The 24,458-nt window shown below is 35.7% G+C and overlaps 1 protein-coding gene across 2 annotated transcripts; it reads right to left on the bottom strand.

Moving 5' to 3' along the window:
* Positions 1 to 592: 592 nt before the first annotated feature.
* Positions 593 to 24,051, bottom strand: LOC111142999 (ribosome production factor 1 homolog). 2 transcript variants are annotated; one of them, XR_002640300.1, is made up of 9 exons: positions 23,662 to 24,051; positions 22,179 to 22,235; positions 20,396 to 20,476; positions 10,925 to 11,020; positions 10,224 to 10,377; positions 2,390 to 2,472; positions 1,777 to 1,967; positions 1,465 to 1,591; positions 593 to 824 (listed from the first exon to the last, which is right to left on the bottom strand). XR_002640300.1 is itself a non-coding variant. In XM_022496387.1 (9 exons), exons 1-9 carry the CDS (start codon positions 23,887 to 23,889, stop codon positions 783 to 785), a joined length of 1,050 nt encoding a protein of 349 aa, XP_022352095.1. In that variant the 5' UTR covers positions 23,890 to 24,051; the 3' UTR covers positions 593 to 782. The 2 variants fall into 2 exon arrangements, 1 of the variants encoding a protein (XP_022352095.1); XM_022496387.1 differs by having other exon boundaries at positions 1,786 to 1,967.
* Positions 24,052 to 24,458: the final 407 nt, after the last annotated feature.

Here is a 24,458-nt window from a genome sequence, read left to right as displayed (position 1 = left end):
GGTCAGGAGGAAGCTGTTGATACTAGTTCCTACTCATGAGTTATTTGCAGGATACACTTTGTTTTAATAATTCCTAAACTCTAGGGTGTATTACCATTACACCTAAAAGTTAATTACTTCTTAATAGATTACTCCCCTAATTAGGACAGTAAAAACTGGACATAGGAATGCCATTAGAAGATGTTAAGAAAAACATCAGAGTTTCAAACATTTCTTGAGTGGAATACTATAGTACAATGTAATGAGGTACAAAGGACCAAGAAAAGAACCAAACTTTAGCTTCAGTAATTTGCAACTGTTAAGTCCTTGGTAAACCATTTTGCTTTAAAATTTTTACCATTCTGAAAGGCTTAAGGAAATATTAAAACATCCCACAAACCTGGCCTCCTAGTATGTAGTCATGCAAGAAACAAAGTTATGTGCCAGGTCCAAGATTAGTCTGATAGAAAATCACTGGGTTAGTGTCTACCAAGAACTATTCTATTTTCTCTCCAGACCACATGTTCCATGAAAGTACACATGGGAAAGTTAGTTTGAATCTTGATTCCAACTTAAAATTACCTACAAATAAGAATTTTTAGGAAACTTAAGCTGCAACTTCTAAATCACCAAAATGACTTTTATTTGTATTTGCTACAGTGAATGGTAATTCATGGCACTTGGTATTTTGTCCACACGTGAAAAGGTTTATGAAACCAGTAAATGACATTCTGAAAAGGGTCTTCTGTCATAAATTCAAGATAGGTCTGTTTAGCACAATTCAATACTATTCCTTCAGTATTTCATAAATGGAATTTTCTTCTACTTGTATCCATTTCCCGGGGCTGAAATTAGAAGGGGAAAAAAAAATGTAAATAATTTATAGGTTAACAATCCTAAAAACAAAACAAACACAACACAAAAAAACCTTCTGGGTCCATTTCAGAGACTGAACTGTCTAGGTCTAATAAAAGTATTAGAAATTGCTATTCTAATGTGTGTGTATAATATATATAAAATTTTGAAGTAAAAATCATACCTAAGTGAACTGTTGCTTACCAGGAAAGAGATGGGTTTTAAAATATTGAAGTTTTCATTTCTGATTTAAATGATCTCCAAACTTCTAAAAAATGTCTATAGCAATAGTTTTCAAACATAGAGAAGAATCCTAACACTGGCTTATAAAAGAGTGCTGGGCCCCATTCCCTAAGCTGCTGATTTGGTAGGTCTGTGGCCCAACAATCTGCCTTCCTAATTCTAGGTGATGCTGCTGGGTCCACTTTTGAGGACCACTGATCTTTAGGATAATTCAAATGAACCAGGGTTCATCACCAGACCAAAATACCCTATCAGAGATTCGCTCTTTTGAACTTATGGATGTCAGAAGCATAACTTGAGATGTAAGTACTCAAAGCATAATGTACGTGGTTTCCTTCTCATTCCATTCAAAATGATCTAAGTGGCTTTTGAAATAAGGCACATTACCTTATGGACCCATTCATATTCTCCATATTTAGAATCAAAGGTTCCTTTCTGAAGAGATCTTAATTTTAAGGTAAAACGTGGTCCAAGTTCTTGAATTCCCACTTTCTTTTCACTCTTGAATATGTACCTTCAAAGATAAATGAAAGAATTAAGGGAAAACAGTCTGAATGAATCAAATGTAATTTCTTCAATGTGATAAGAGTTCAAAAGAAAATTTATTTCTCATCTATGATATTTGTCACAATGTTAGAAAACATGTTTACACTGAAATGTATTTCATGATTTAAGTCAAAGTCCAAGGAGTTAAAGTACCTTCCTCACCTATGAAATCTGAAGAAGATATAGTCCCGCTGATTGTGGAATGTGGCAACCTGCCTTCCAATAAACTGTGGATTGTGGGGAAAAAGAGATGCAAACATACGTCCAACTGAATGACCCAGCCTCGTTGTAAAGTTATTCAAAATTATTTCAGGTATGTGTTCTGTAGGGTCCTTCCCTCTTCTCTGGAAAAATGAAAAAAAAAAAAAAAAAATCACAACAAGGAATTAATCTATATCCCGATACTGCAAGTTCAAGTTTCAGAATTTACGTGACAAACTGAAAAATTTTAAAGGTGTCTTTCTTGATGACAAACTATCACGTATGACTTATCAATCTCATGAAATAATAAAACAGATCTAAAATTATTTGCAGTGACTGTACCAAAAAGTCCTACTAGAAAGTAACCTGTTTCATAGTAATGAAGGCTACTGCCTGTATGCCATAACTCAATTACAATCTCGTAAGAAAACTGCCAGTAGATAAAACTTGATTTAAGCAGAAGGACAAATGCCATTATAAAATGCCAATTCGATCTGTAAGTTAGAGTTGACTAAGCATATACAGCAAGCAGATCAAAGCCAATTAAGGAATGAATAAAACTTACCTTAATTTCTTTACGCAAACGAACACTGCTCATTTTAAAATGAGCAGTTGGGCCGTTTGGCAAGTGACTTAGAATTAATCCATCTGTTCAGAAAGCTAAGAACACATTGAACTCTAATTTAAATCTTAAATTGTATAAATAACTGGTCCTCTGTATGTCCAAAGGCTCCTAAAATTTGTAGCTAGGTGAAGAGGTAGATGCGTGTATGCCTCTGGGTTAACAAGTTTCCTTACCATACTCAAAAGTAAAGCCTCATAAGTCAACCCAAATTTTAAAAAACAAAACATTAAGCTATAGTAGTCCCACTTTTTCTCTTCACAATGTAACAAATGAGTCATCACCCTCAACAGGGTTTGTTGGGTATTCAACTAAACTAGGTGAAAAGAGCTTATGCCCACTACCCTAACATGAATGGTAAGACAAGATGGGATTCTAGCATAATTTTAGCACAGCAAACAAAAAAGTTTACGTCCCTGTTCAGAGGCCTTATAGCCCTAAAAACGCACTTGTATACATAAGCAAGTACACACATTTATAGGTTTTTTTATAGATTTGCAGGGTTAACATATGCTGTCAGCTTTGAATACTGTCCCAGAAGACTAGAGACTCAGCCCTCTTCTTGAAATCAAAGTTATTAGTGTTTCTCAAAAGACAAGTTCTTATTCTTGGGATTACTGTGCCACAAATTAAAATCAACTAATTAATAACCATTTACTGATGATGTACTACAGAGATCTCTGCCAGACACACTGAACTATAAATTAAGTATACTTCAATTGGTAGGGTTAGCACCCCAAGGGCTCTAAATGTCTGAAATGCAGCTACCTATATACAACATCCCTCAAGTCTTCATAACACAATTTGATTCTTCCAAATACTGAACCTTTAAAGAGGTCAGAATCAAATTATTCCAAATTATCTGCACACAGTTTTACAAAACAGATGTTGCCATCTTTTTATAAAGGCATCAACATTCAACCATTAAAAAAAACAAAAACAAAAAAGCAAAAACACATTCTCCCATTAGCCCATGGGTTATCTTCAACTTCCTCCTTCCCTTACCAAATCCTATTTACTGCTTTTACCCTCATAAATTCCTCACTTCCATAGCCCCCTCTTTACCCTTACTGCTATTCTTAGTTGAGGTCCTTGAGAATTTCCACCTACATTAAAACATTGGTCTGACCTCTCTCACCATTCCAAGTACATTTTCCAAGACTGTAAATCAAGTTTGTACGTAATAAGATATGGAATGCAACTCTCATTTTATCTATACCATGGTTTCTCATGCTAAGTGAAAAACAAACTAGATATACCTTGAGTCTTGACAGCTGTAGCTAATTTCATACTACTCTCACTACTGCTCATCGAGAGAACAAAGACATCAGTACAGCTCTCATGTGGCCCCAAACCACCTTTCTAATCTCTTTATGCCTCCCTATTTTTCCTAACTGGTAGGCACTGACAATCTCTTGTACACCACACATATTAATCCTACTATGTATTTTTTGTTCATGCTATTTCAAACAAACTGAGGGCGCCTGGGTGGCTCAGTTGGTTAAGCCTCTGCCTTCGGCTCAGGTCATGATCTCAGGGTCCTGGGATCGAGCCCCACATTGGGTTCTCTGCTCAGCGAGGAGCCTGCTTCCCCTGCCTCTCTATCTACTTGTGGTCTCCATCTCTCTCAAATAAATAAATAAAAAATCTTAAAAAAACAACAAAAAAACAACAACAAAAAAAAACAAGTTGAGGGGCACCCAGCTGGCTCAGTCATTACAGCATGCATCTCTTGATCTAAGGGTTCTGAGTTCAAGCCCCAAATTGGGTGTAGAGATTTGCTTAAAAATAATATCTTAAAAACAAAGAAGCTGGGGGAAAAAGAACACTAAGAATTAAATTTAGAGCACTGAACTAATTCCAGTTAATGTAATATGTTATGTACATGCCCTTTAAATGGAATGATCTAAAATTTTCATAGGATTGGGTTGTTTTTTTGTTTTTTTAAGATTTATTTGAGAAAGAGAGAGACGGCATGAGCAGGGGGAATGTTCATGCTATTTCAGATACCTGCAATAATTAACTCATCTACTAAGGCCCACTTCACCAATGAGTTCCTTTATGTATGTTACTGTTTTATATATGCAGGTGCACCCATGTTGGATGCATATTTACAATTGTTAGATCTTGTTCAACTGTCCCCTTTCATTATGATACAGTGCTCTTCTACATCTCATGTATATTTTGGTTTAAAGTCTAATTTTAAGTCTGATATAAGCATTCCTACTCCAGCTTTTTTTTTTTTTTTTTTTTTTTTTTTTCATTTCTTTTTTTAATTTTTTTTTATTCTTTCCTTTTCCATTTTTTTTTTTTTTTTTTTTTTTGACATCCATTCGCTTGATAAATGTTTCTCCATCCTCTCACTTTCAATCTGCAGGTGTCTTTAGGTCTAAAATGGGTCTCTTGTAGCCAGCATAAAGACGGGTCTTATTTCTCTATCCATTCTGAAACTGTGTATCTTTTGATTAGAGCATTTAGTCCATTTACATTCAGAGTATGTATATATTAATATACATATAGATATATAGATATTTATATTTATAGATAGATATATATTTAGTGCCATTTTACTACTAATAGATATATATTTAACCCACTGAGCCACCCAGGCGCCCCTAATAGATATATATTTAGTGCCATTTTACTACTTGTTTTGTCACTGTTTCTGGAGATTTTCTACTAAGAGTCCCCTTTAATATTTCTTGCAGGACTGGTCTAATGGTCACAAACTACTTTAAGTTTTTGTTTGGGAAACTCTTTCTCTCTCCTTCTATTCTGAATGATAGCCTTGCTGGAGAGAATGAACATTATTGGTTGAATATTTTTCCCATTCAGCACTTTAAATATACCATGCCACTGCCTTCTGCCTTGCCAAATTTGTTGAGAAATCTGCACTGAGACTTCCCTTTTAAGTTAGGGGCTTTTTTTTGTCTTACTGGTTTTTAAGACTTTTTTATCACTATATTTTGAAAATTTAATTACAATGTATCTTGGTGTTGGTCTGCTTTTGTTGATTTTGATGGGAGTTGTCTATGCCCCCTGGATGTGGATGCCTATTTTCTTCCCCAGATTAGGGAGGTTTTCAACTATTATTTCTTCAAATTAATTTTCTGCCCTTTTTTCCTCTCTCTTCTTCTGGCACTCTATAGGTATTATTATGTTTGATGGAGTCACTCAATTCCCTAAACCTGTTCTCATGTTCCATAACTCTTATTTCCCATTCCATAACAGCTTATTAATTTCCCATTCCATAACAGCTTATTTCCCATTATTTTGTGTCTTCTGTATCATTTATCCATCCTTCTGCCTCTTCCAGCCTTGTGTTCATTGTATCCGGCCTGTTTCCAATCTCGGTTATTACATTTTTCATTTCTGACTCTTTAATCTCTGGTAAGGACCTTCCTGAAATCTTCCATTTTTTCCTCAAGCCCAACAAATATCCTTGACTGTTGTTTTAAATTCTCTAGCAGACGTGTTACTTATCTGTTTCACTTAGATCTCTGGCCGTGACATTATCATCTTCTTTCATTTGGGATAAATTTCTCCATCTGGCATTTTGTCAAAGTCTCTGCCTTCTTTTGTGTTAGAAAACCCATTACGTTTCCTGCTCCAAATAGTAATGGCTTTAGAAGTAGAGGTCCTATAAGGTCCAGGGCCTGGCACTTTAGGGGAGTGTCTCTGGTGTGTGCTCTACTGTTGTGTTTTGGCTGCTCTGTCCTTTAGGCCAATTATCTGCAGAGGCTCTCCTTGCCTGCTGTGGGCAGTATTTGATCCTTGGCCAGAATGTGGTGAGTTTTAACTAGGTGTGCTCTGATCTGTTTGTGAAGTGAGACCTGACAGTACTTCCACTAGAACTGAAGCCCTGCAGAACTCTGGTCAGGAGACATGGTGCTGGTCTTCTAGGGAAGGAGCTTGCCATGCTGGGACTGAAGCAACTTAATCAAGAAGTGCAGTACCGTTGAGGCCCACTTCAAATGCCACCTCTTTTTATACAGTTAAAATTAAGCTTTAAATCTCACCTGTCACTGTTACTTAACTTTAGCACCTGTCACTTATTTGAGTTATAATCATGTAAATGACCTTCTTCCCAACTAATCTGTTAACTCTTAGAAGACAGACTTCTTACTGATAAATACTAGTGCATACTATACAGCAGATTATCAGTAATATTTGAATTCTTCCTGACCTCTCAAATTTCATAAGGTATAGCCAAAAAGAATTTCCGGATCATTTGCACACTGAAAAAAGTCATGAAATCTCAGGGGGCTAAGAAAAGTAACGGTAATTTCTTCTAACCTAAATCAAGACTTGAATCCTTCCTAAAACATTCCCACTGAATTGTTTCTGTCAAAAGAAAACTACAAAATCCAAAATAATCAATTCCTAAGTACCTGCACTGTACAAAAAGCTTTCCTTATGTTACTGCTAATTCCTAACATAAACCATGAAGAACAGGAGTCATTATCCCTATTTCAGTAACAAGGAAAAGGGGTTGAGATGGGTTAGGCAGATTAGCCCAAATTTCAGAGCTAGGTGGCAGACCTTAAGGGTGGGATCACACCTGTGCACAAACCCTAATGCATAGGAGGCATTCTGTTATAAAGACTGAGGTGAAACTTTTAATACCTTCCCAAAGGTCAAGAATGCAAAACAGTTTACAAGTTGCCAAAAGTACAGCATGAAGACTTACCTAGCTCAAATTTCTATTTAGAAATACCAAATAGAGGATGTAGGTCTCTCCAGAAAAAACTTCCATGCTTTACCCCATACCCTAACATTTACTAAAATGCCTACAACAAACCAGGCATTAAGCCTTGGAAACATACATTTAATGTGATCTTTGCGGGAACCCTAAAGATTTGGTACTATCTCTTATTTTAAAATATGAGAAAACCAAGTACCCAAGAAACTTGACAAAATTACAAAAGCAGCAAGTAATGAAGTCTGTATCTAACATCACACCTGTCTGACCCAAAGCCGCTAGACTACAGTTTAGACAGTTGACAAAGCTCTTTTGTAGAGGAAATCAAAAGTTTGTATCTCCATAAATTTCCACCATGTGGCACTATTCTTTTACAGCAGCCCTTCCAGTATCTTACCATGCCCCCATATTCTAATTTACTATAGGCCAAATATCCTCAATTCTTTCAACTTTTCTCCAAGCGTCATCATTAGGAATCATGACTTACTATTTGTAAGCCCATGTTAAGCCTCTAGGAATCACACTAACATTTCTATTATGTGCCTACAAATTATTCTCCTTTAAATTATTCTACATTTTTTTTTTCCTGGATCATGGCAAATACTAACTAGCAGTCCTCTTTCCCTCTCCTTCCATTTGCCTGTCTTATTATCTTGCTCAGAGTAGCAAAGTCTCATTTACAAGTTTGTGCAGATATTCTCTGAAAGCAGGATATGTGACCTTATTCAAAGTTTCTAGACCTTAAATCTTTTTAACCAAGATGGACTTCCAATGCCCCTTACCAATGTCCTTATTAGTCTTAAAGACCATTCTCTTTTAAGAGAACACAAAAGCAATTTAGGAGGTCTGCTTTCCTAGCTTCTTCCAACACTTTGCCATCGACTGCATTACTACATATCAAATAGGAAAGAAAATGAAGTATCTTTGAAATTATTAAAATCAACATCCAGGGACGCCTGGGTGGCTCAGTCGGTTAAGTGTCTGCCTTTGGCTCAGGTCACGGTCCCAGGGTCCTGGGATAGAACCCCATGTCAGGCTTCCTGCTCAGCAGAGGCCTGTTTCTCCCTCTCGTCCCAGCTTGTGCTCTCTCTCACTATATCTGATACTGTCTCTCTCAAATAATAAATAAAACCTCAAAAAAAAAGAGAAAAATCCAGGCAAGATTATACTTATAAAAATTCTATTCATTAGGACTTTTAAAAACTGCGTAATTCCATACTTAAAACTTATAATCAAGGGATACCCATTACATGCTTATGTGTGTGTGCATATATATATTTATGTGTATAGGAAATATAATCTTACACTTGAATTAATTAGTCTAGTTATTCCTTAATATAAATTTGGTCTTTTTACTGATGGTACCTTAATGATATGAATTTATCCTAGAAGGTATTAATACATTTTGGGAAAAAGACAATATATAAGGAAAAGAGAACATAAACTTCCTAAAGGCAACAGATAGTGTTAAGTGAAACTTAGTACCTATATAAAATACCTAAACTAAAATAAGGATACAATGTATTGAACTGATGAATGCCTGCTAGCAGCCTTAAAATGATAATAGTTTTTTAACTGCCAAAAACAGAGAGGAACACAGACCTTGCCACTTTATTTTGGGAGACAGTTTTAAGAAGGCAGCAACTACATTAAAAACATCTCTTCTGGAATAGTTAAATATTCAAGAGATTTTAGTTATTTTGGGTACATTAACCCATAATCTAATTTCTATAATATGGCCAACAAAAAACATCACATTAGAAAGCTAGTTTAGTCTATTTTAGTCTCTGGAAAGCAACTCACATAAGTGGATAATGTCTTTAACTTATATTGAAAATACTAAGGCCCTAAAAGCTATTTATTAGGTTTTTAAAACATAGCTTTTAAACTATTTAAAAAAAAAAGCAGTGTTCATTGATTGAAAAAAAAATGTTATTCTGGCAACAGGAAAATCCTGTCCCTATCTTTTATGAATCCTTAATAATTTTAATAACTTGACCCATGCACATGATCATCTTCAAAATTAATAAGCTCACAGGGGAGCCTGGGTGGCTCAGTTAGTTAAGCTGCCAACTCTTAATTTTGGATCAGGTCCTGATTTCAGGATCCTGGGATTGAGTCCTGTGCCAGGCTCCACACTCAGGGTGGGGGGTGGAGGCAGGCAGTTCCTTAAGGATTCACTCTCTCCCTCTGTTCCTCTCCCTGCTTGCTTTATGCACATGCTCTCTAAAAATTAATAAATAAACCTTAAAAAATTAAATTACATTAATGAGCTCAGAGGCACTAGTTGATAAATAAGGAAAACAGTAGCAATAACGAAAACAAATCTAGGCATCTTTATGTGCTCTCTCATCTCCAAACAGGAAAAAATACCTTGGGTTCATGTCACATAGTTGTCTCAGATCTGAGACTCACAGAATAAGGATAGAGTATTCTTGGCATCTGAAACAGCAGCAAATACATAATATGGGCTCAAATACCTACCTCAAAAATGTAACCCTGTGACACCACCTCTGGTAACATAAAATCTAGCCATATCAGACTACCTGCAGATCCCCAACTGGGTCAGCTCCATCAGGCCTCTGCCTTTACAAATAGTATATCTGCACTGGGCACTCTTCTTCAACTTTATTCACCCATATTCACCTTAACTGAGCTTAGGCATCTTTTTCTGTCAAGTCCCTCCTCCCTGATATCCCCAGGGCAGATTTTACCAGACTGTGCACTATATCCTATATTTCTCTCTTTAACTGAACTATACACGCTATAGTTTTGTTAGTTTACTTATCTATTTTCTCTTACTAGATTACAAACTCCCTGAAGCTCCTATTTATTTCTCCATCTTTTACTAAGGATTAAAATAATGTCAGCCTGTAGCAGTTACTTGATGAATACTTGCTAAATGAAAAGAAAAAAATTAGTTTCATAGAATCTTGGATAGATACATAATTTTCTAGCTTAAAAAATTGTATGTTCTTAAAGTTATAGAAAACATTTCCTTATTCTTTCAAATGTATTTTAAAAGGGGATGAAGGTGAGACAAGAAAACTTCTTTAATAAAACAAAAAAGGATACTTGGTGTTTTACGATCTTCATTAATAACAATCAGATCTGTGAAATCTCTTGAAATGCACTGTGGAATAATTTTTTTCAGAGCCAGTCCTCTTCTGTAATAAACATGTGAGTTTGGTATAACTGTGGAGAGCTGTTCACAGAGTCGTACTGTTCTCTGCAAAACAAAATAACAGAAATCTTTGACGGTGAGAGGGAATAAAAGTCTTAAGTGATATACATTTATAAGGAAAGAAGTAATGATTAATATGTCTTATTAATAAAGGGCAAGGGTAGGGAAAGAATGAAATCTGAACAGTATTTAATCCTTTATTAAGGGCTGATATCCTAAAGCACTGTTCTCAACTGGGGGTGATTATGCCCCATTGGAGAACATTTGGCAAAAGAGGTTATAACTGGTGGTAGTGGTGGGGATGGCTGGTAGTGGTATCTAGTGCACAGAGGCCAGGCATGCTGCTAAACATTCTATAATGAATGAACCCCCATAATAACAAATTATGCAGCCCAGAATGCTAATAGTGCTAAGGCCGGTAAACTCTACCCTGAACAATCATGCTTAGAAATGGATAATTTTATTTAGCTTATTCATAGGTATTATCTATTGAAATTACTAATAATTTAACTCATATCTTCTGAAAGGAGTTCTTTTAAATAGTCTATGTGGGAATTAAGAATTCAATAACTATACTGATTGATATGCTTACCCCATGAGGTCTATCTGATGTTGTGATGAGAATCTTGGGAGAAGTTTGTCTGTTGAAGTAAGAAGCAAATTCATCTGTAGCTTCGTCATAAGCAACCTGTGAACAGAAAAAAATATAATTTTTTAAAAGATTTTATTTATTTGACAGAAAGAGACCTAGCGAGCGAGAGAACACAAGCAGGGGGAATGGCAGAGGGAGAAGCAGGCTTCTTGCTGAGCAAAGAGTCCAATGCGGGGCTCGATCCTAGGACCCTGGGATCATGATCTGAGCCAAAGGCAGATGCTTAATGACTGAACCACCCAGGCGCCCCTGAAAAAAATATAATTTTATATCAAACATACTCTACTACTAGGCCAAAATTTTAAAAGTAGCTCTAGCAGGATTCTATGGCACGGACTATCTTCCTGACTGATAGGGGATTTAAAGAAAGCCAAGAGGGATTTATATTAATGGCAACATGAACAGGCTGAATGATTTTCTATCTGCAGAATACAAGTATAAAACTGGAAAAAATTGTCAAAAAACAATTTCAAGACACAAACTGAGCTGTGTTTATTCTTTTAAAATTTATTTATTTACTTGAGAGAGTGTGTAAGCAGGGGGAGGGGCAGAAGAAGAGGGAGACAATCTCAAACAAACTCCCTGCTGAAAGCAGACCCCAATGCAGGACTTGATATCATGACCCTGAGATCATGACTTGAGCTGAAATCAAGAGTGAGGTGTTTAACCAAATGAACCACTCAGGTGCCCTGAGCCATATTCATTCTTGAAAAATGGCTAGGGCTATGGGCAAGGACATCAGGAATCTTGCTAAGAACTATTCCATTTCTTCCATCAACATGGCTGAGAAAATACTAACTTTATTAACTTGAGGTTTGATGGTAGGCAAGAACCAGCAATCTTGAATCTAAGGGTGGTGGACTAGATTGGGGATAGGTGGGTCTGAAAACCCTTGCTTTGTTAGTCCAAGGTTACTGGGCCAGGTCAGGGGAGATGTGGACCAGTCAGAAATGCAGAACTAAGGAAGTGAAAGAGCCACAGAGGGGCTGAAATAATCTCCACAAATCCCTGTCTGACAGCTAAACTACATACACATGGGAGAGTTCTAAGAAACCAATTCACATGAAAGGCCAGGGAGACTTGAGAATTGGCCCCAACTTTGAATGCAATCCTCAATCCACACTCAGCTCAGTTGACAGAAGTTTGGAAGCTCAAGGTATCTCAACACAGTATCCACCCAAAGCGCAGGCTTACCATTAAGCCACACAAACACAGGGACAATCTCTAGGGAGGCAGGTTAAAAACAATAAAACAAAAACAAAAACAAAAAAAGACAAGTAGAGACATACAGTGCTGATAAAGGAAATTCAACTTTTAATGTTTATGGGCCCTGCTCCTAGGCTCCCAAGGAAGCCAAACTTTTACCAAGGTCAGAATGACTTCACTAAACTTCAAAGCATGGGCTCTATGCTCCCAACACACACTATATATTTGCTTTTTTTTTTTTTTTTTTTTTTTTTAGGATTTTATTTATTTATTTGACAGAGAAAGAGATCACAAGTAGGTAGAGAGGCAGGCAGAGAAAGATGGGGAAGCAGGCTCCCTGCTGAGCAGAGAGCCCGATGTGGTACTTGATCCCAGGACCCTGAGATCATGACCTGAGCCCAAGGCAGAGGCTTTAACCCACTGAGCCACCCAGGCGCCCTGTATTTGCTTTGTTAACAAATACCTTTCTAAAGGAACATTTTAAACTAAAGATGAGTAAAATTCTCCCTAAGTTCCATTTCCATACCTCCAAAGCCTTCAACCTTGCACACACTGAAACCATAAGATCAAATTTGTAATTTTCTGAATGTCTTCCGTCATGATGATTTATAACTCTCGATGTAACAAAAAATATATATAACCCTGTATTAGGGTTTCCTTCTCCAGAGTACTCTTGTCAAAAATGTATATCCCGTAAAGCCTTTCTCAACTGGACTCTCTTTTTCTTTTTCTTTTTTTTAATAGGAATTCTAAAAGATTTGTTCATTTTGCATTGAGTCATTACACAGATAGAGAGATGGGGAGGATAGAGTCATTACACAGTTTAAATCCAGGCAAGTTACTAGAACAAAAAAAAAATCAATAACTCAAAAAATAAAACAGTCCAAAGTGTCCAGCTTTCAGCCAAAAAATTAGGTACTTAGTATGACTAATAATCAGGAAAAAAGCAACCAATAAAAACTGTATCTGAGCAGGTCTAGATGTTGAATTTAGTGAAAATTTCAAAGCAGCCATAATAAATATATTCAAGAAATTAAAAGAAAAGAGGGGCTTAATGTAGATCTAAGATGGCAAAAGATCAATGAATTTGAAATTAGATTAATAAATACCCAATCTGAAAAACAGAGAAAACAATCATTAAAAAAGGAACAAAACTACAGAAAACTATAGGACTATGTTAACCATTTTAATAGTGTGAAAAGGAAGTCTTTGGGGTGCATGGGTGGCTCAATCCATTAAGTTGTCTACTTTTGGCTCAGGTCATGACCAAGCCCATGCCAGGCTCCCTGCTCAGCGGGGAGTCTGCTTCTCTCTCTCTCCCTGCTCCTTCTCTCTCTTTCAAATAAATAAATACAAGATCTTAAAAAAAAAAAAAAAAAAAAAAAAAAGAAAAGAAATGGAAGTCTTTGAAGGAAAGAGAAGGTAGAAAAAAGAATTTGAAGAAATAATGGGTGAAAAATTCCAACATATGGCTATAAGTTCAACAAACCCCAACAGGACAAAAAGAACAGTAACATAAACACATCAATGTCAAACAACTAGGAGCCAAAAACAGAACATTTTGAAAGAAAAAAGAAAAATCATATGCAAGGGAGCAACTATTAAATGGCTGATTTCTCATCAGAAATTATGAAGGTCAAAATATAATAGTGTATGTTCCAAATACTAAAAGAGAAAAAAGTCAACCAAGAATTCCTTAATTTGCAAAATTCTTTCAAAACTGAAGGCAAAATAAGCATATTTTCAAATAAACAAAAATGAGATAGTTAGCTATTAGATCTATTATAAAAACAAAAACATGAGATTCTACAAGCTCAAAGAAAATGACACCAGATGGTAACTCAGATCCAAGGAAAAGAAGAGCACTATAAATGGTAAATACAAAGGTAACCATAAAAGACCTTTTGTGTGTGTGTGTGTAAACTTTCAAGCTATACTGGTGTAACCTGTTATACTTATCAGCATCATGTCTGTATTTACTTGAAGTAGATTGTGATAAATTGAAGACGTTATGCTGTAATTCCTAGAGAAACTGCTAAAAGAATCCTAAACGTATAACTCAAAAGATTAAAAGGAATTAAAATAGCATACTAAAAAATATTTTTTAATATAAAAGAAAGCAGTCAAGGAGAAACAATAAAAATACATAAAATATATTAAAAAAGACAAAATGGCAGATGTAAATATAACACATCAATAATGAACATTAAATGCTAATTGTTAGACTGAATAAAAGAGCAATATCCAACCATACACTGTCTGTGACATTTTAAATTCAAAGATATAAACTCATTAAAAGCAAAAGCACAAAAAAGGAACAGTAACCATAAGAGAGTTTAGGTGACTATGTGAAATGAGATAAAATAGACACTAAGTAAAGAAATGTTGCAATGAACAATTTAAGGGAAGGGACAACAAGAGATATGCTGGATTATAAATCAATACACTACGAAGATATAATAATTACAAATGGACTCATACCTGAAGGAAAGTAAAAACAAAAAAAATTTAAAAATAGGTATGTACCTAACAAAAGAACCCCCAAAGACATGAAGTAAACTGAAAGGAATGGAAGAAATGAATAACTCAAAAATTATAATTAGAGATTTCAATATCCTCTCAGTAACTGATAGAATTAGAAATTCAGCAAGTACACAGAAAATAGGAACAACACAATCAACCAACTTAAAACAACTCTCTTAACAATCCACTTCGAAACAGCAAAATATACATGTTTTCCAAAGGAACACACAACATTCTTCAAAATAGATCTTGCGCTAGAACACAGAATAGTTTCTTTACTTGAAAAGGACTAAAAATAAATAGATTATGTTCCAGAACCACAGTAAAATTAAGTTAGAAATCAACAGCAGAAATATACCTGCGAAATCCTCAAGTATTTAGAAACTGAACAACACACTTCTTGAAATTGATGAACCAAAGAAGAAATCACAAGAGAAATCAGAAAATATCTTGAACAGAATGAAAATGAAAACACAACAAACATATCAAAATGTATGGGCTATGGCTAACCCAGTGCTTAGGAGGAAAACTATAGCTTTATGTGATTATATTAAAAAGAAAGAAAAGTATAAAATTAGTAACATAAGCTTCCATTTTAAGAAACTAGAAAAAGGGGGCACCTGGGTGGCTCAGTGAATTAAAGCCTCTGCCTTCGGCTCAGGTCACGATCCCGGGGTCCTGGGATGGAGCCTCACATGGGGCTCTCTGCTCAGTGGGGACCCTGCCTCCCCCCTCTCTCTGCTTGCCTCTCTGCCTACTTGTGATCTGTCTGTCAAATAAATAAATAAAATCTTAAAAAAAAAAAAAAAAGAAACTAGAAAAAGAATAAATGAAACCTTATGTAAGTAGAAGAAAAGAAAGAATAAGGATCAGGGGACAAAACTAATGAAATAAAACACATCAAGCAAAAACCAAACCAAACCAAACCCTGATGAAATTACAAGAAGGAATCAATAAATCTTTCATTATAAGAGATACTTAGATTTCAACAATAAGAAAGGAAACACATCTTAAAACTTGAGGGATGTACCAAAAGTGGTACTTAGAGGAAATTTTGTGGACTTAACTGCTCATTATAGAAAGGAAGATGAAAAACAAGTTAATCAAATAAAAAGAATAAATTCAAGAGAGTAACAAGAAATAAATGATGAGGTGAGATATAAATAAATTAGAAAACAAAGTTTCAAAATAAAGATGATCAGAGAAGTACTTTGAAAGAGTTAACAAAATAGATATTATCTCTGGTAAAAAGCCCAAATAAATAATATTAGGAATGGAAAGGAGCATTACTGCAGTCTTCCTTATACAAACAGATATACATATTCTAAACAGAGTACTGACAAACCAAAACAATGTGAAAAAGATAAAATATCTTAATTAAGTTGAATTTATTCCAAGAATGCAAAAGAGATTTAACATTAGAAAATCTATTTCATTTCCTACATCCACACAATAAAGGAGAAAACTTGCATTCATCTCAATATTTGCAGAGAAAAAGTACATAATTATCTCAACATTTGCAGAAAAAGCACCTGTAACATTTTACATTCGTTCATGATAAAACAAACAACCCTGCCAGCAAGAAAATGAATGGATTTTCCTTAACTTATAAGAAGAATCTACCATTAAAGACACAAACATTAATGATACATGTTAGAAGCATTCTCTTTAAAATTAGGAACATGGCAAAGGTAACACTATTGCTATTTCTATGTATTTGACATGCTGGAGGTTCTAGTCAGCACAAAAGAAATGATCAATGGACTGAAAGTTATTTGCAGAAATGATTAGCTAAGCATGAAATGAAAAAAATATTTAAACAAATTATTAGAAACAAATTTAGGCATAATGTTTAGAAGATCACAATCCAAAAATCAATGGATTTTTATAAATCAGCAAATAAAATAATTTTCAGAAATGTGATTTACACTAATAAAAAACACAAAATATCCAGCAATAGCTCTAACAAGACTTATGTATAAAACTTGCATGAAGAAAATCACTGAAATGCATTTTTTGTACAGAAGACCTACCTAAAAAAAACAACATATAAATAGAACCCCTAAGTTATCTACTTTAACACGATTTATAATTTTATATGGCAGACCAAAGGTTCACAAAGTGAATATTCCTGAAGAGAGATTAGAGGATGGGGTTGGAGAGGGGCATTCTGCTCTAACAGATATCAAAACTTAGCATGAAAATAAATAAATTAGAAAATAAGTAAGTGATAAAGCAACAAGCTGACCAATTGCTCAGAAAAAGGCCAAGTATATATGGATACTTGATTTATGACACAGCATTATAATCCACTGTGGGAAAGGTTGTACTACTGGAAAAATGGTGCTGGGGAAACTGGTTACATATGGTGGGGGCAGGGGAAGAAAGAAAAATTGGTTTAATTTCTCATGCCAAACAAAGAAATCTATTCCTGATGATTAAGCACATAAATGCGAAAAAAGCACAGAAAAAGTAAAAAGAGCATCCACAAATTGGAAGATACTTATATATAAAACATTAGTATCCAAAATATAAATATAATTATATATGTAGCCTCTAAACACCTGTGAATTCCAATTTATCTCCAGTCAAGATCCCTTCATATCATGTCAATGACAATCCCATCCTTCAATCCTTCTAATTAATTACTCAGGCTAAAAACCTCAATACCGCCTTTGAATCCTCTTTTTCTCACATCCCACTTCCTATCTATCAAGAAATTCTACTGGCTCTAATTTCAAAATATACCTGGGGGAAAAAACCCAAACCTTAGAATCAGACTGATTCTCAACACCCACTGTAACCACTATAGCCCAAATCATCATCATAATCTTGGATTACTTCAGTAGCTTCCTAAGTATCTATTTCCCCTCTCTAAATTACATTCTCAGTATAGCAACCAATTACTATTAAAAATTAAGTATGATCGAGGGAAATTGGAAGGGGAGGTGAACCATGAGAGACTATGGACTCTGAAAAACGATCTGAGGGTTTTGAAGGGTCAGGAGGTGGGAGGTTGGGGGAACCAGGTGGTGGGTATTAGAAAGGGCATGGATTGCATGGAGCACTGGGTGTGGTGCAAAAACAATGAATACTGTTACACTGAAAAGAAAAAAAAAATTAAGTGTGATATCATCCCTCTGTTCAAAACATCCAATGGTTCATTGCACTAAGTATAAAATGCCTATGTCCTCACAATGGTCAACCAAACCACTGCTCTGGTCTCTGCTCTTCCCAATACTGGCCCTTCTTCTATAACCCTCTCTCTTGCTCACTTAATTTCAGCATACTGGTTTCCTTGCTGTTCTTCAAAAACATACTAAGCATGCTCCTCCTGCCTTAGAACTTTTGCACTGTTTATGCACTAGTTTTTACACTGGTCATTCCTTAGAAACCAAGTGGGGCAGAACTGCAAGGAGGCCAATTTCTTTACATCCAAAAATAGCTGATTTCTCTATATCCTTCAAGTCTTTGCTAAAAGGTCATCTTCTCAATGAAGCCTACCCTGACAATCATTATATGGAACTGCAACCCTAATCAACAAAAAGATGGCCACTAGATATGAACAATTGATTAAAAAGAAAAAAAGCATAAAAAGATGTTCAACCTCATTCACAACAAGTCAACAAAAAATTAAAACTACACTGAGATACAATCACCCATAAGACTGGAAAAAATTATTTGTAATTGCAAAATCTTGAGTGAAAGTTTGAATAGTACACATTTACATAATCTCAAAGCATACCCCCTCCCAAATACTTATTACAAAGGGAAAAACAGAAGCTATAATGGGAAAATCAATAATATATGACTCTTAATAAGAGCATCAAAAAGAATATATGATCATATCTGACATATATCTGTCAAAAATATATAAACCGAACGTAATCATGAGCAAATATGAAACTCATATTAAGTGACATTCCATAAAAAATACCTGGATTGTACTCTTCAAAAATGTCAATGTCATTAAAAACAAAGAAAGTCCGAGGACCTGTTCCAAATTAAGGGAGGTTAAAGTCATAATAGAATTGAATCCATGAGCTGGAATTTATCTTTTGCTAAAAATGATGCCATTTGGACAACTGTAGACATCTGAATAAGCTGTCTAGACTAGATAATAATCGATGTTAATTCTGTGATTTTGATAACTATACCCTGTGCTTATTAAGAAAAACACACTCGTTTACAAGTAAAATCCACTAGATTATGTAGGAGTAAACAGGCTTTATGTCTACCATTTATTCTCAAACATTTCAGAGAATACAGAAGAAAAGCATGTGTGGTACAATTTAAGATTTAGGAAATCTAGGTGACGGGCATACATGAATTCCCACTTTTCTATTAAGTCTGAAATTATGTCAAACTAAATAAATCGTACACACACACATTCACACATACTCCTATACATACAAAATTGCAAAGTCTCTCTACTTCAGATAGTCCTCAATCTACTTTATCCAGATTCTTTTTAGGATTTATTTATTTTAGAGGAAGAGAGAGAGCACGCACATGTGGAAAGAGAGGGAGAGAGAAAATCTCAAGCAAACTCCCTGCTAACCACAGAGTCTGACCTGGGGTGCAATCTCACAACCTTGACATGATGACCTGAGCTGAAATCAAGTTGGATGCTTAGCTAACTGAGCCACCCAGGCACCCCTCTTTCACCCTAGTTTTTATTTTTTTTTAAAGATTTTATTTATTTACTTGACAGACAGAGATCACAAGTAGGCAGAGAAACAGGCAGAGAGAGAGAGAGGGAAGCAGGCTCTCCGCTGAGCAGAGAGCCCGATGCGGGGCTTAGTCCCAGGACCCTGGGACCACAACCCGAGCCAAAAGCAGAGGCCCTGACCCACTGAGCCACCCAGGTGCCCCTTTCACCCTAGTTTTTAACTGTAGTAATCTATCACCTGCTAACACATAATTTATTTTATTATGTTCACTGTTTATCTCTCTCCCTAGAATACAAGTTCTGGGTGGGCTGATATTTTGTGTGTATATATGGCAGAGTGTTTGGTCCACTGGTGGAATCCAAGTCCCTAAAACAGATCCCAATACACAGCAGACAATCAATAAACATTTGCTAAAAGACTGACAGACTGACTGAACGAATGACTATATCTAGAAATGTTAAGGAATGTCAAAAACAGTACTATTTGAGAGCAAATATAACCAAAATCAAATCTGCTATACCAAAAAAAAAAAAAAAGTTTAAAAACCTTGATTCTCTCGCTGTACTGTCACCAAACAAAGGGAAAATGTGAAAAGTGACAAGTGGATGATAATCTTGAAACTCAAGAGTTTTACGAGGACACAGAAAATATCACCAAATGTTATCCTTATATCAAAATGTCTAATACTACAAAAATCTATAGTATGAGTAATGCTTTTCGAATGATATTAAAAACAGAAGTACTACATAAGATACTAAATGACAAAAGTTTACCTAGGCATAAAATATCATACATTTCTAGAGAATAGAAATATATTTCTATTTTCTGCCTTTTTTAGAACATTTGAGAAATTCAATTATGACATAATCTATAGCAAATAATATGCCAACACTATAGCTGAATCAGTCCATTATACAATTTCACCAGCCAGTACTTTTAAGTTTCAATATGTGAACAAATGATTTATCAACTGTGGCCATCTAAATTTATTTAAGACTTATAACATTACCTCTTCATCATTAGGGTCTACTACAGTTTCATCATATACTCTCTGGTTGTCAATGGTCTTTGGTACAGGCTTTGGTGGAGCCTAAATAAGAGAAAAAAGATTAAGTTTTTAGAAGCAATTTACATTACTAATTTTGCAGTCTGATTGGGGAAGAATAACAGAAATTTCCAAATAATCCAAAAACCAAATCTGTTCCTCATTCATCCCAATAATACTGAGTAAGAGGTAACTCTGAGCAGAGATATAAACATCCTAGAAGAAATGCTAACTGAATGAAATGACTTAATACCATGCAAAAGTACCTGAAAGAAGAAACTGGAATTAAAATAATTATCCACTAAGAAGAGTATTAAACAGAATAAGAAAAATTACAGTTCAACCTTAACCAACATGGATTTGAACTGTGCAGGCCCACTTACACGTGAATTTTTTACAGTACAAGACTATAAATGTATTTTCTCTTAGCATTTTCTTTTTTTTTTTTTCTCTTAGCATTTTCTGAGTAACATTTTCTCTAGCTTATTTTACAGTAAGCATACAGTATATAATGCATATAACATATAAAATATGTGTTAACTGATTATTTACTCAGTAAGACTTCAGATCAATAGCAGGGTACTAGCAGTTAAGTTTTTAGGACTTTTAACTGTGCAGGAGTAGAGATGGTCTGTCTGGAACCCAACCGCCATGTTGTTCGGGAGTCGGCTGTACAAAGGTATATCTATATGCAGCTTTATTCCAGTACTTCCAGAAAGCTACACAGATATAAGTAACAAAGCTACAAGTCTATCTACTGAAATAGAAAGTTTGAGGCATTTACAGTAAGGAATGAAAGGGAGGAGCAATTTATATAAAAAATATGCAGCAGCACTATTATTAGTGGAAATGAACAGCAAATAGGGCAAATATCATACAAAAAGTTAATGACTACGACACTTCAACATAATGGAATACTTATTGTCAGAAATGGCAACATGCACACTCAGCTTAGACCAAAAAATTTGTAAATGAAAAGCTAAGGAGCAGGAACAGAGAACTGTAAGCACACACTGACTAAAATAAATTTGAAACATATGTATGCTAGCAGAGATATGAAGAAGTATGAACTGATAAACTATTTGGGATTTTATTTATTATTCTATGAAACAAATATAGAGTTTTAAAATTTTTTTTTAAAGGAGGCAGTTCTAGGAAGTCATCTTTCAGTCAAAGAAACAAGAATGGTGAAATTTCCAAATGGTGATCAGCATATTTGCTGTTATTAACTGAGTACTAAGAGTTGAGACTAATGTTGCCTGATAGGATTCTGCACATCAAAACAGTCTAATACTGGCAAGTCTGGCAAGTACTAGACTGGGAAGCTTCCCCATTCCCAGAGTCAGGAGGATGAGTCTCTGTCTCTCAAACACATAAAATTAAGTAAAATAAGCACACTGAAGCAGACATACCATTTACGTGAAATTTTGAAAAAAATGCAAAACACCACCATTGTTTTCGTCATTTAGGACACAAAAAAAGAAGTGCACGGGAACACGGCAATTTCATAAGTGGTTATCTTTAGAGGGGAAAGCAATCAGGAAAAAGCATACAAAAGACTTTGAATATTATTTGCCAATGCACTGTTTCTAAGCTGGGTAGAGAACAGAAAGGGGTTTGTTATTTTATTTTCACATCTTTTATACACTGGTAATATTTTATAATAAGTTTAAAAGAAAGTGATACAATATAAATATCAGAGAGCATTCCTCAACATAAGACAGAAAACAGCTGGCTAAAGATTTACCTTATCACCAAGAGCTTCTCTCTCTTTCTTAAGTTTTTTCTTAATTGCCAACTTTTCCTAAAAAGTTTAAAGACAAGAACAATATTGAGAAACCACCAGTTACATCACAAACACATACTGAACTATACATTACTAATGCTATGAATACTTAAACTGAGAAATCTTTGTAATATATTAAACATCCTAACACATATTTTCATACCTAAATTATTGTAAACCAAATAAGCTGGCCAATCAATAAAACATAAATATCTTGCTCTTTCAAAAAGATCTAAATTGGCAAGCTCAAATATTTAAAGTTTTACTAGCTTTATCTTTAACTATAAAGTCTCGACTTAAGTAAAAATGTAAAATGTATGCTTAAAAAAGTTAAGTTTTTCTTATTTCATTTTGCATTCCTAGTAAGCTGTGTTCTAAAGAAAACCATGGGTATGCTGCTTACTTCTTTTGGAAAGTACTAAAAATAAATGAGAATGGGAGATTTTCAGATTGCTTCCAATAAACCACCATTTGTTACCCATAAATCTTACAATCAAAATATGCTTTCAAAATTATTAAGAACTTGCAGGGTGAGTTACACCTGTAATTACTGTAAATCTGTACCTTCCCGAGATTTCTGAATAGAATGCTTAATACACAACAGAAAGTACTCACCCCTCCCATCCCCCAGTGCCTATCTACCCTCCACCTCTCAAGTTTCAGATTACAGTGTCAAGAAGACTTCTCGGAGACCCTTCCGGCAAACCCGCTCTCCTAGAGTGAGTTAGAGTATATATTCCAATAGCACTCTGGCGCTTATAATGAGTAAGGCACAATCCACGGCCTCAAAAAATCCAGTATCTAGTAAGAGGAGCCAAGCAAGTGAAAAGAATATTATGTGTGTGAACTTTTACCACGTACAAAGATAAACAGATGCTTGCTTCCAATCGCAATTTAACCACAGATAAGTACTGTGACCTTGAGTTTTATTTATCTCTTCATATTTATCCCTATAACAGTATGAAGACAACGCTACAAATACCACTACTAGAAACTTTGCATAAATAATTTCGGTAAGAGTACAGGAATCAGAGAAGCATCACTTTGGGTTTACGTAGTGCCCGTTCTACGGATTCTAGGAATCAGCCAAATTTAGGCGGACTGGGCTAAACATAGAGATGGGAGAATTTCGCGTTCCACGTCTGGAGGGGTATTTTCACTTCTACGAGAGCGGGACATCCTGGTTTCATTCTCAGAGGGAGAACCTAGACGGGCTGAAAAGGAAGAGAATCCTTGACGCTCAAACAAAAAGCTGAAATCTAGAGAATATCCCCAAAGCAGTGCGAGAGGACCAGGACACAAGAACTTCCGCCTCACTCCTCCAAATTATCTCCTCCCGCACGCCAGGAAAGCGCGACCACGCAAGTGCTATTCCCCGCCCCACCATCACGCGCGCGCGTGAATGATGCGGCGCATGCGCCCGGCCGCCTCCGCCCCGTCCTACCTTACGTTGCTGCTGTTTCCACCGCGTGAACATTAAATGTCGCCGTTGTTTGTTCTTAATTTCCGAAATGCTGAAGCCTGGGGGGAAGGCGGTCGTTTTCGGGGGTTGGACCCCGCTTTCGGTCGCTCCATCCTCAGCGACTGCAGCCTCCTGGGGTTCTTCGGCGGCCGCCTTCCGTTTCAGGCCTTTTTTTCCTCGGCCGCCGCTGTTATCCCCGGTCTTCGCCATGATGTTTGCTTCCAGGCGTCTGTACGGAAACGGAAACAGCTGTACCCCGTGACTCCCTCACTTAAACTTTTACTTCCGGGGTCAAAAAGTTCTTAAAGAGAAAGGTGGAGTACTTTGTGATTTTTAGCCATTTAAGAAGGTGGCAAAATTTAGGGGCGCGTGAGTGGCTCCTTTGGTTAAGTGGTTAATCGTCCGCCTTCAGCTCAGGTCATGATCCCTGAATTCTGGAATTGAGCCCCTCATTAAGTCCCCGCTTAACGGGGAGTCGCATTCCACCTCTGTTCCTCCCCCTGATCATTCTCTCTCGTTCTGTCTCTTAATATATAAAAATCTTAAAAAAAAAAAAAAAAAAAAAAAGTGGCGAAATTTAGCTTTGAGAAAAGTTTAGGGGGGTTTCCCCTGCTGTCTGAATACTGAAATGATGAGTTTGTAGAATCCTTTATTGAGCGTCTACTATGTGTCAAGCCCTCAAAATACTGAAACAAAGCAGCCTTTGCTGTATAAAGTTTATGTCTTACTGGAAGAAGACCTGAAATGAGCACACAAATAGTGTGGCGAGCTAAAAAGTA

Source organism: Enhydra lutris, unplaced genomic scaffold (assembly GCF_002288905.1).
Source record: "Enhydra lutris kenyoni isolate GAN:26980312 unplaced genomic scaffold, ASM228890v2 scaffoldscaffold9, whole genome shotgun sequence".
NCBI lineage: Eukaryota > Metazoa > Chordata > Mammalia > Carnivora > Mustelidae > Enhydra > Enhydra lutris.
Note: the sequence above shows the minus strand (reverse complement) of the source record. Positions and strands in the feature narration are given on the sequence as shown.

Excerpts from the sequence above, each read along its gene's own strand:
- LOC111142999 (XM_022496387.1), bottom strand. The coding sequence starts at position 23,889 with ATGGCGAAGACCGGGGATAACAGCGGCGGCCGAGGAAAAAAAGGCCTG. Across the intron at positions 11,021-20,395 it reads TAGACCCTAATGATGAAGAG|GTTGCTTATGACGAAGCTAC; the intron begins GTAATGTTATAA and ends TTCTGTTCACAG. Across the intron at positions 2,473-10,223 it reads TGAAGATCGTAAAACACCAA|ATGGATTAATTCTAAGTCAC; the intron begins GTATCCTTTTTT and ends CTTTCTGAACAG.